The sequence below is a fragment of the Pelodiscus sinensis genome, chromosome 14, assembly GCF_052426305.1.
Source record: "Pelodiscus sinensis isolate ZL-2025 chromosome 14, ASM5242630v1, whole genome shotgun sequence".
Classification (NCBI taxonomy): domain Eukaryota; kingdom Metazoa; phylum Chordata; order Testudines; family Trionychidae; genus Pelodiscus; species Pelodiscus sinensis.
Window position 1 is genome coordinate 6,529,202 of NC_143065.1, and position 12,768 is coordinate 6,541,969.

At 41.8% G+C, this 12,768-nt stretch overlaps 1 protein-coding gene across 1 annotated transcript in view; it reads left to right on the forward strand.

Moving 5' to 3' along the window:
- The window catches only part of SH2D7 (SH2 domain containing 7), a 36,639-nt gene extending 24,125 nt beyond the window's left edge, over positions 1-12,514 (forward strand). The window contains exons 4-7 of the mRNA XM_006116962.5: positions 2,790-2,955; positions 7,626-7,844; positions 9,493-10,488; positions 11,140-12,514. Coding sequence (XP_006117024.3) covers positions 2,790-2,955; positions 7,626-7,844; positions 9,493-10,488; positions 11,140-11,190 — 1,432 coding nt within the window. The 3' untranslated portion in view covers positions 11,191-12,514. The remainder of the gene's footprint in view (positions 1-2,789; positions 2,956-7,625; positions 7,845-9,492; positions 10,489-11,139) is intronic.
- The last annotated feature ends 254 nt before the right edge of the window (positions 12,515-12,768 follow it).

Here is a 12,768-nt window from a genome sequence, read left to right on the forward strand (position 1 = left end):
TGTCATATTTATATTTATCAGGAAACCAAGAAATATATTGCCAAAGCCAATGGTTATGATTTTAGATTTTGGATTTTTTTATTCACTGAGAGTCTAGTCTTGGAGTTCTCATCTCCTTTAAATGAGTATGGACTTCAAAACTGGGCCCTCCATAGGACTGAAGGGGTAAGGACTATTTTAAACTGATCATTCTACTGAAGAAAGGGATCAGGAAACCCAATTATCAGGGAGGATCTGCCATTCTGTGGGGAGAGGCATATGCAAAACATCTCTGCTGGCCTTTCACAGTTGTTAGATATTGTGTGTGCAGCAGCAGACTGTGGTCAAATGCAAAACTTACTTTATGCATCAACAAACACATCATGGGAGTTTCTCCTCTCCTTTTCTCATACCACCACCCTGTCTGAGGACTCAGACAACACCTCCTCTTCAATAGACTCACCATGAATTCACGCTGCTTTTCAGCTAAAAGGTTGGTGTTAAACCTCATTCCGTTGTTTACCAAAAGGTGTTGGTACTTAGTTCACTAGCTGGTTACTGGTGATGGTTTACTAAGTTTGCTGCTGAGGCATTTGATTTTCGGTCAGGTGCATGGGATCAGATTAATTCAGAGATGATATGTGATATGGTGCTAGAAATGTACCATTAACAGCTCCTATGGAACTTCTTTTCACCATTTAAAAACCTTTGAAAAATCTCAAATTTGCACATTTTCCATAGGGATTTGTTGGAATGTGACCAGTAAGTTTTTCAAAGATTCTGCCTGCACTAAGCGGCTGTGTCTAGACTGGCCAGTTTTTCCAGGAAATCAGCCACTTTTCTGGAAAAACTTGCCAGCTGTCTACACTGGCCGCTTGAATTTCCGCAAAAGCACTGACTTCCTACTGTAAGAAATCAATGCTTTCTGCGGAAATACTATGCTGCTCCCGTTCGGGCAAAAGTCTTTTTTGCGCAAAAGGGCCAGTGTAGACAGCTCAGATTTGTTTTGCGCAAAAAAGCCCCGATCGCGAAAATGGCGATCGGGGCTTTTTTGCGCAAAAGTGCGTCTAGATTGGCCACAGACGCTGTTCTGCAAAAAGTGCTTTTGCGGAAAAGCGTCCGTGCCAATCTAGATGCTCTTTTCTGAAAATTCTTTTAACGGAAAACTTATCCATTAAAAGCATTTCTGGAAAATCATGCCAGTCTAGACGTAGCCAGCATGTTTCATTTCAGGGCTTCAGTGTGTCAGCCAGACTTTCTCTGAAACAGCCACTGCTTCCTGCCTGCAGCCACAGTGCCACCAGATCTGAGAGCAAGGAGACTATCTCTTGGGCTCACAGTGTTTCCTCAGTAGTGCTCAGGCAGTATGAAGAAGAAGGAGAAACAGATGGATGTTCTAGGTTGGATAGGAGCAGAGTGGGAGATAGGCAGGAGCCAGGATTGGGCATAGTGGATAGGAACAAAGTAGAAGGGGTGGCAGGAACTAGTGGGTTGGATAGGAGGAGGGCAGGAGTCAGGACTGGATGTGGTGGTGGTGAATAGGAGCAGAGAGGGACAGAGCCAGAACTGGGATTAGAGTGAACAAGAGCAAAGGGGAACAGAGACATGCTGGGGGCACGGTGACAGAAGGTCCATGTCCACTATAGCACGTTCTCCTCTAGGGCCTGGAATAGAACCTATTATTCTTGGATCTCACCCCTTCCTCCATAGTCATCAAATACCTGTGAAATTCACTCCTAGTGTATATTTCTCATCCTTGAGTTGGTCCACCTAGAGGATAACCATCTACTAATCCAACCGGTCACAGTTTTGCTAAGAATCCAGTTTGCAATCAATATGATTTCACATGATGACCTTTTTTCATATTTTTTAATGTTAGAAATTACATTAAAAAACAACAGTAAAAAATGTTAAGGTTGATAGTCAAGCCCTCAGAATTAGGGATGTCCATGCAATAATAGGACAAATCAGACTCTTTCTTTCAATACCTCTTCCTTTTTAGGGTATGTCTACACTACCACCCTAGTTCGAACTAGGGTGGTAATGCAGGCAACCGGAGTTGCAAATGAAGCCCGGGATTTGAATTTCATGTTTCACGAGGAGTAACGGTAGTTCGGAATAGGAAGCCTAGTCCGAACTACCTAGTCCGTGCCGCGTGTAGCCGCGTGGCACGGAGTCTGCACTAGCAGACATTTAAAAATGGCAGCACCCGGCTTTATGCAAATGAAGCCCGGGAAATTCAAATTCCGGGCTTCATTTGCAACTCCGGTTGCCTACATTACCACCCTAGTTCGAACTAGGGTGGTAGTGTAGACAAACCCTTAGTGTTTCAGATAAAATGGAAGCTGATTCCAAACTCCCTCAGGTTTTGGTTTAGCACTCTTGAACCATGAGAGCAAAACCAGAGCAATTTGTTGTCTACCATATATTTGAGAGAGTTTGTCTGTTTCTCTGTTTATTCAAGAACTCCTAAACGGTAAGAGCTAGGAACAGCAATTTTGATATGCAGCTTCCTCTTATCATAACTTAAAGCAAGGTCAGGATTTGGTTGTGCTGGGAAAATGAGATATTCATGGAATGGGCTTGCTTCTCATAGAACCCTATCGAAAAGAGACAGAATCACCTGTCAGGTGAAAGGGGTGGCTGGGATCATGCCTGCTTTCATCTGGGACATGCCTTTCACTCCCCCACATGGGGACGTCACGGTCAGGGAGCAAGGGGAACGTGAACAAACTTAATTAAGTTAAGGACCACTGGATAAATGTGGTTGTGCTTGATATTTAAGTCTAAACACTGTATTTCAATTGCAGAGGAAAAGATCGATGTCGGCATTTTATCATTAATCACCTACGGAATGGCCATTATGTAATATCAGGGGATAACTGCACACATGAAAGTCTTGCAGAGCTGATAGGCTATTACCAGACTTCAGAAATTGAGCCTTTTGGAGAAAATCTTACAACAATTTGTACTCAGGTATGCTCAACTCTTCAGAATTCATTTAGATCCTGATGAAATGAGATCAGACATACTTTTGCCTTTGGCTGAAGCTAAAAATCAAAGATTCATAGGATTTAAAGGGACCTTGAGAGGTCTTCTAGTCTAGATTCCTGCACTCAATACAGAACTAAATATTATTTGCTGAAGTCTAAGCTCATTGCTTCTTGTCCGATTGTCAGAGGTTACTGAGAACAATTTTTCTCCCTCCTCCTTGTAAGCTAATATTTTATCTACTTGAAAACGAAGCCAATTTTTTCAGTCTTCTCTCACTGGCCGGGGCTCTGATGGGGAAGGACGTGAAAAAGGAGGCAGTTGCCCCATTCCCCAGTGATTTAAAAGGGCCCAGGGTTCCTGTCCGCAACCGGTGCTACCAGAGGAGCAGATGGGCTGGAGCTCTGGGCTTTTTAACTCACTGCTGGAGCCCCAAACAGTGTGGTACAAGTGCAGAGGGCTAGCTGCGGGAGGCATAGCACAGTCCAGGTAGCACTGAGGGTTGCCTCCCCCTTGCATGGCCCCTTCCATGTGAGGCCCTGCCCCTTACTGGGGAGGGAGGGACCCAGAGCTGAGCCCCTTTCATTGCCCAGGGCCCGGTGAACACTGTCACCAAACCTGCTCACAGGTCATGTTTTTGGTTTCAAGCACAGTGCCCAAAGGATCAGTTCTAGGGCCATTTTTTTTTTCAAAAACTGTATTAATGACCTGGATGAAGGGATGGATTGCACCCTCAGCAAGTTTGCAGATGACAGTAAGCTAGGGGGAGAGGTAGATACGCTGGAGGGTAGGGATACAGTCCAAAGTGACCTAAACAAATTGGAGGATTGGGCCAAAAGAAATCTGATGAGGTTCAACAAGAACAACTGCAAAATCCTGCACTTGGGACAGAAGAATCCCAATATTCTGCCTCAGGCTGGAGACTGACTAGCTAAGCAGCAGTTTGGCAGAAAAGGACATGGGGATTACAATGGATGAGAAACTGGATATGAATCAACATATCTGAGGCTATACTGGTCTGCAAAGAAATGACACAACAGATTGAGAACAACCATCTGGCACAAAGCCATTGGGCTCATTTACTAATTATGTCAGTTATAGCAAAGCCACAAGAAATAGCTGCATCCCCTATTGCACTCCCATAAAAACACACAGGGGCAGAATAAATTCCAAAGACTCACTGAACGTTGCTGATTCTTTGAGGAGTAGTTTGATCGAGAAAGAACAGAAGTGTAATGATTTATTTACTAATAAGGGGAAGGATATACAAAGTAGCTGTTGTTGTGTAAGCATATGAGTGTGACTGCAGAGTACAGGGAGGATCATCCTTTGTATTGGAAAATGGGGCTGAAGTGGCTGATGCAGCTGTAGGATGCACACATTGATGGATGCTGTGTTCTGTAATCTTTTGATAAAAGAATATTAAAATACAAACTCTGCTGCTTTAGAGCAAATAGCAGCACAATGTATTAGTGACCAGATCCCCATCAGGAAAAATAACCAAGTCAAACTAAAATGAAAATGGCAAAACTGTATGAAAAACACCTGTGTGACTGTTTCATTTTTCTTTTCACCAGTGGATGTTGAGGATCATTTATTGCTGTCAAAGGCTCTTGCCCATCTAAGTCCTTAGTTTGTTGTCGGATATGGAGAATGGATACATTTTAGTCCCAATTCTGCTCTCTTTTTCACTAATGCAGATCATAATAGCTCCACTGAATTCAAGAAGGTTACTGCAGATTTGCACTAACCATACCTGAAAGCAGAATTTGGCCTTTTTTGCTGTAGTTTCAGATTACCTGCATTTCTTATTTCTACAGCACAAAACAAAAAAGAAGAAATATACCTCCAGGTGCAAACAGGTGCATCTGAGGGCCAGTCTACACTAGATGTGCCACATCAGGACCACTGAATTCATAGAATCATAGAATATTAGGACTGGAAGGGACCACGAGAGGTCATCGAGTCCAGTCCCCTGCCCCCATGGCAGGACCAAATACTGTCTAGACCATCCCTGATAGACATTTATCTAACCTACTCTTAAATATCTCCAGAGATGGGGATTGCACAACTTCCCTGGGCAATTTATTCCAGTGTTTAACCAACCTGACAGGAACTTTTTCCTAATGTCCAACCTAAACCTCCCTTGCTGCAGTTTAAGCCCATTGCTTCTTGTTCTATCCTCAGAGGCCAAGATGAACAAGTTTGCTCCCTCCTCCTTATGACACCCTTTTAGATACCTGAAAACTGCTATCATGTCCCCCCTCAATCTTCTCTTTTCTAAACTAAACAAACCCAATTCTTTCAGCCTTCCTTCATAGGTCATGTTCTCTAGACCTTTAATCATTCTTGTTGCTCTTCTCTGGATCCTCTCCAATTTCTCCACATCTTTCTTGAAATGCGGTGCCCAGAACTGGACACAATACTCCAACTGAGGCCTAACCAGTGCAGTGTAGAGCAGATGAATGACTTCTTGTGTCTTCCTCACAACACACCTGTTAATGCATCCCAGAATCATGTTTGCTTTTTTTGCAACAGCATCACACTGCTGACTCATATTTAGCTTGTGGTCCACTATAACCCCTAGATCCCTTTCTGCCGTACTCCTTCCTAGACAGTCGCTTCCCATTCTGTATGTGTGAAACTGATTGTTCCTTCCTAAGTGGAGCACTTTGCATTTGTCTTTATTAAACTTCATCCTGCTTACCTCAGACCATTTCTCCAATCATCCAGATCATTTTGTATTATAACCCTGTCCTCCAGAGCAGTCGCAACCCCTCCCAGCTTGGTATCATCGGCAAACTTACTAAGCGTACTTTCTATGCCAATATCTAAATAGTTGATGAAGATATTGAACAGAGCCGGTCCCAAAACAGACCCCTGCGGAACCCCACTTGTTATATCTTTCCAGCAGGATTGTGAACCATTAATAACTACTCTCTGAGTACAGTTATCCAGCCAGTTATGCACCCACCTTATAGTAGCCCCATCTAAGTTCTATTTGCCTAGTTTATTGATAAGAATATCATGCGAGACTGTATCAAATGCCTTACTAAAGTCTAGGTATACCACATCCACCGCTTCTCCCTTATCGACAAGACTCGTTATCCTATTAAAGAAAGCTATCAGATTGGTTTGACATGATTTATTCTTTACAAATCTATGCTGGCTGTTCCCTATCACCTTGCCACCTTCCAAGTGTTTACAGACGATTTCCTTAATTACTTGCTCTATTATCTTCCCTGGAAGAGAAGTTAAACTAACTGGTCTGTAGTTTCCTGGGTTGTTCTTATTGCCCTTTTTATAAATGGGCACTATATTTGCCCTTTTCCAGTCTTCTGGAATCTCTCCTGTCTCCCATGAGTTTCCAAAGATGATAGCTAATGGCTCAGATACCTCCTCTGTCAGATCCTTGAGTATTCTAGGATGCATTTAATCAGGTCCTGGTGATTTGCAGGCATCTAACTTTTCTAAGTGATTTTTAATTTTTTCTTTTTTTATTTTATCTTCTAAACCTCCCCCTTTCCCACTAGCATTCGCTATGTTAGGTATTCCTTCAGATTTCTCGGTGAAGACTGAAACAAAGAAGTCATTAAGCATCTCTGCCATTTCCAAATTTCCTGTTACTGTTTCTCCCTCCTTACTGACCAGTGGGCCTGCCCTGTCTTTGGTCTTCCTCTTGCTTCTAATGTATTTATAAAAAGTCTTCTTGTTTCCCTTTACTCCCGTAGCTAGTTTGAGCTCATTTTGTGCCTTGTGCTGCTGCAGTGCATCTGGTGAAGATGTTCTGTGCCGAGAGGAGAATTCTCTCCCATCAGTATAACTCTACCTCCATGAGAGGCAGTAGCTATGTTGATGAGAGAAGCTCTCCCACTGACATAGCACTGTCCTCACCAGGGCTTAGGTCTGTGTCCCTTACATTGCACAAAGAGGTGGTTTGTTCACACCCACGAGGAGCATCTGTTGCACTAACATAAGAGTTAGTGTGTACAATTCCTGAGTCTTTGATTCTGGAAACACCCTGTCTCAATGTTTGTCAAAGATATACTATAGACTAGTACCATGGGTTTGTTCTGGTTCAGCAATTCTGATGTTCCAACACTCCTTGGCTACGTCTAGACTGGCATGATTTTCCGCAAATGCTTTTAACAGAAAAGTTTTTCCGTTAAAAGCATTTGCAGAAAAGAGCATCTAGATTGGCGCGGACGCTTTTCCGCAAAAGCACTTTTTGCGGAAAAGTGTCCGTGTCAATCTAGACGCAGTTTTGCGCAAGAAAGCCCCGATCGCCATTTTCGTCATCGGGGCTTTTTTGTGCAAAACAGTTTTCAGCTGTCTACACTGGCCCTTTTGCGCAAAAGCATTTCCGGAAAAGGGCTTTTGCACAAACAGGAGCAGCATAGCTTTTCCGCAAGAACACTGACAATCTTACATGAGATCGTCAGTGTTCTTGCGGAAATTCAAGCGGCCAGTCTAGACACAGCCCTTGTGGAGGAAGCTATTTTAAAAATGAATAATTCAGGATTGCTAACTGAACTTATTTATATCATTATTAAAAAGTGAAGAGTTCATGCTACTGATCTTTCAGGAATGACATTTTATCACTATAGTAGTTATTCATGATGTGGTTTAGTAATTAACCAATTCTTTTTCCATAGCCAATTGAGAAAAGTGTATATGACGAGATCTCTTTGAATCAGCAAGCCTCTTCAAAGCAAATTAAATCAAATAGTGGGGAAATCAATCCCTTGATGATAAGACAAGGGTCTGGCAGTTCACAAAGCACTGTCCTAATGAAAGAAGCCACTTTTCTACCTCCAAAGTCAAAGAGAGAGCACAAGCACTTTTCAGGAGAAAGAAAGAACTTTGACTCTCAGGTAGGTTTTATGCAAAATGCAAAAATAATGATCAGCTATTGGGAACTTGTCTGAAGCAGAGGCAGTGAGTCTCTTGAGTTAATTTGTGTCGCTAGGGTGACCTACTGTCTGGGATCATGTTCCAAGAACTCCCATATCAATTTGTTGATGTTTTAGTATCAGAAATACAGATTCAGTAACATTGTAACTCTCGAAGTTATTTTCTGTCAAAATAAGAATATAAGACTGGCCATACTTGGTCGGACTAAAGGTCCAGCTAGCCATTATCCTGTCTTCTGACAATGGCCAATGCCAGAGCTTCAGAGGGAATGAACAGAGCAAGGCCATTATCAAGTGATCCACCCTCATTGCCCATTTTCAGCTTCTGACAATAGAGATCTCACTTACTAAGCAAAGGAAAGATTATCATATTTTTGCCACCAATGAAGAGTGAAATTCACCCCTATGCAGAGACTCAGGTACAAGGCTTGAACACTCAAAAACTTAACAGGTGCCCAGGCCTCGTACTTGCTTTTTATATAGGGATGAATTTCATCCTATAAACTCATAGCTCCTGTTTTCCCCAGAAGTGTCATAGGAAAGCCGTGAAGCAGAAGGATCTAGTAGTGATTGTGGACATATTACATCAGGGCTACTTAACTTTGGAAGCCCTGGGGGCCACAATGATACTCACAGCACACTCCAAGGGTTGCAACTTAAGTGTGGTTGCACATGTATATATGCAAATATATACGCAAATAGCTTTTTTCACAGTGACGGGCATAAATACAAAAATTGAGGCAAGACTACACAACAGACAGGCCCCATTTAAGTCAGTTCTGCTGATATTAATAAAATTCAATATTTACTCAATTTCCACCCATCAAACAGCACTTTTAATGAGCAGTGACAGTCCAACTTCTAAAACGCATATCAGCAGAAGACCATTATATTGACTACTTTTTTGTTTTGGCCTGTGGGTCGTATGTGGAGCCCCGCATAAATCCAAACCATACAGCAGGCCGCAAACAAACAGGCTGTGGACTGCATTACATATTAATTTGCAATGTGATTTGGCATAAAAAACCCCAGAGTAGCTTTGTGTTGCATAAGCAGAGGCATCAAGGCACAGAGCAAGGAGGTGAAGGTCTGTTTTACTGTGTGGCTGTGGTAACCCCCTCACTTGGTTCAGTGATTCTCCACAGTGCACAATTCTATTGGCTATGCCTCAGGCTCACCTCTGGTACCCCAATAACCTCCCCCTCCACAAAAAAGAGAGAGTGATGCTGAACAGCTGCTGCTTTTTAAGGGCATGGAACTGACTTCTAAAGACGTGCCCACATCTTGCTGGTTGATATTTTCAGAGAAATACTGGAGAGAAACATGAACATTTATTAGCTAAATTCCCCACGTGGCTTTGAAAATCTCAAACATTGTCTTTATTCTGAATGAGGCCCAATTCCCCATTGGCTTCAATAAGAGTCTGGGACTGGGATCTAAGTAAGTGCTACAGAATTTGTAAAATGCTTAAGGGTTCTTTGATTTCTGTGAAGTTGCCTGGGAATAACTAGAGTCTAAATCTATTTCATGGCCTTTGTGTATGCATTGCATTTTACATACGTGACTGGCTCCTGAAAAGTATGTTCTTCTCCTTTTCTGTTTCCATCAGGATTCTGACATAGCCCCACCACTGCCGAATAGAAGCAGCTTGCTTATGCAGGAGACACTGAAGCTTGATTTAGATGATCAAGGAAACACTGTATATGCGGAACTGAACAAACACCATCTGAACAACAGAGGCCTTAGTTTGGAGACCCACTCTGCAACTGTCAAAAGCATCACTGAGAAACCATCCTGTTCATCACAAGGAGACACCCAGCAAAAACCAGGAGAACCAGACCTAGCAAACTATTCTCATATCAAAAAAATCAGCTCAGTGTATACTTTGGCTAAGCAAGCTGAATGTTTTAATGACAAAAAAGTTGATCTTATAAAGCCATCTCCTCCAGAAATTGTTTATTCTGAAATTATGCTTGAGCATGGCAAAAGCCATTCCTCATTTCTTTGGGGTCAGAATGCCCATTCCCTGCCCTTTTGTCCATCAACTTCTGTAGACACAAAAAAGTTGACATTACATACTCCTGCGTCAGCACCTCCTCAATTGTCTCCCAAGTTACCCATTAAAACTAGGACCTCTGTGGAGTTCCAGAGCTCAGAACAGGTATTTGCAACCTATGCAGCCTCCCTCCAAAGCAATGAAGGACTTAGGAAACCAGACAAGAGCCTTTCTGATTCACTGACACATAGCACATACAGGCAGATTGAAAAGGTGAAAGTTTGTAAGCCTTTTGTTTCTGGCTCTGATAGTGGGAGCAATACTTATGAACAGATTCCTGTGGGACGACCAAAGTCATCTACTCATGACCAAGCTGCTGAGAAACTTTCCAAGTCTTCATTAACACAAGCCAATGATACTTATGATGAGTTGTCTTCTTTGAACATAAGATCCTCTGGAACAGAGAACTGTGCTGAAAATACATATGAAAAAATTCCTGAAAATTTCCAGAAAGGCTTATCTGCAAAGAAAATTTCTTCTATTGATAATACACATGAGCAACTTTCCCTAGACCTTGTGAAGGGAGCAGAAGCAAAACCAAATCAGAAGGTACAACACAGTTAGGTTTTGTTTTTAAAACCCATTAACAACCATTCAGAATCATTCAAAAGAGGTCTGTTTTCTGCAGGCAGATTTCCAAAGTCCTAAACCTCTCAGCACTTAGGATATGATTTGGGTTGTTTAAGGATACTGCTCAAGACAGAAAATTATAAACATCTTTAGCTTGTGATTAGATATCAAAAGCATAAAAAAAAAGGTATCAGAAGGACCAAAAAATGATCATTGTGCTATAGGCACTATTCCTATTTCAGGGCAAGAGAAAGGAAGAGAAATCACCACATATCCTGAAAACAGAGGTTTTGGGTATTAGGCTGTGGAAATGGTGGATATTGGTTTGGACATACAAAATTCAGTGGTCAATGAATTAATAGCTGCTGTATAAAACATGGGCAGGACTGGATAGATAAGATGGACCTAATCTTTTTTCATCTAACATGAGTCTATGGTTAAATACCCATAAGAATACATTAAATTTTTTTAAATATCTGGAGTTGGTGTGTTCCACCCATTGGCTAGTTTACAAGTATTAATGACTGTATATATATATATACACACAGAATAATCAACTATATTGTGACTTGGGAACTATTTATTTCCATTTTTCTAAAATGCATGCTTTCTTCTTTTTTATATTGGCAGATGGACAAGCGAAGAAGATTTTTTTTTGCTGACAAGAAGAATAAATCATGAAGGAGGAGTTTTAAATTTGTTCCAGATAGCCTAGACTAAAGATCATAGAAAAACTCGCAGGGAGAAATTAATTCCTCAGGTAATTTCACAGATGGCTGTGGGGTTAATCAGGGCCATGTTTAGCCTGTCCTGTTTATAAATGCAAAAACAGAGATGAAATGCTGGAAAGCATTTGTCAGATAGTTACAAAGCCCCCAGTTCTTCAAAATCTGCACAATTTCAATTTTCTTTTTGCCTGAGCCATGCAAATTTAGGATCTAGAGTTTTAAGCCCAGGAGCATGAAGCACATGGTAGAAGTTGGCCATCCTAGGCCAATTCTCCCACAAGATGTGGGGAAGCAGCAGTCTGCAATCCCTCCAGCACAGCTTCAGATTGGAATAGGTGAGAGATACACGTAGTGTGGCTCAGCTGAAAGGGGGTGACCATCCTGCCCTTGTGTGTCCCTGGTTGGTTAGAGCAATAGGGACAGCACTGTTGTATAGCTGTTCAGCTAGGAAGCCATTCTGGACTTGGCAGTGCAACAACAACTTGCTGAACAACATTACAGACCCTGTTGTAAAAAAGAGCTACTGGCATTCATGAACGCGTGTTCCCCATCTGTCCACAGCAGCCTCTAACTCTTATTCTTAACCGCTGAAGGCAACTGTCAGTGCTTTTGTTCTTTTTATAGTGCCTAAAACAATGGGGTCCTGGTCTATGACTGCGGCTCTGCAATTCACATAATTAACAACAGCAATACACTCAAACACCGATTTTATATACAACTCTTCTGACACAGGGAGTTGACTAATTATTTCAATATAGTATTTTCTATTTAAAAAAAATCCTCAACCTGATTTTAATCCTCCATCAGTTTTACATTGGTTAAACGTCATTGGTTCAGGTTATTCCTGATTTCCACTGGTGTACATGAAAAAGCCTGATAAAGCCCTTTGAATTTAAATGAAGCTATTTATTTTGAAATCGCCACATTATTAAGGCCAGAGCAATACTTTCATACTTTTTGTTTATGACTTAGATGTAACTAAAAATAAATTATGCTGCTATTTGTAGCTTATTTTGAAATGTGCCCACTTTCCTGCATGTATCTTTTCAATCAGAGCTATAAGAATTGCATCTGACAAAGACACAGCTTTCACAGGCTGTATGTAATTTGTTCAGAACCATTAAAATGAATTTTGTTCACTGTCTGTGGTTCATTTCACACAATAATGGTGATATTGCATGTTCTGTGGAGCAGCTTCAGACTTAGACATAGAAACTGATTGCTGTGCTGTGTATGATGGGGCCCGGCAGGATTGCTGTTCACAAAGCCACCTGCATCCTTCTGAATTATGGCTATATCCCTGTACCTACCTCAGGTTCATTGCTAGCTGCCAGTGTACCTGTGCTTCTGTGATGGAGCCACTGTGCCCACGCACCCATCGTCAAATCAAGGGAGAAGTCCTAAGTTTGACACAGCAAACCGCAATCTCTTGGTAAAACCTGAGGAGCCTATTCTGGAACCAACTAGCATCAGCACAAAATCCAGAGCAACTCCAGTCAAAACAGTGGACTTGGACTTGGTGTGTAACACT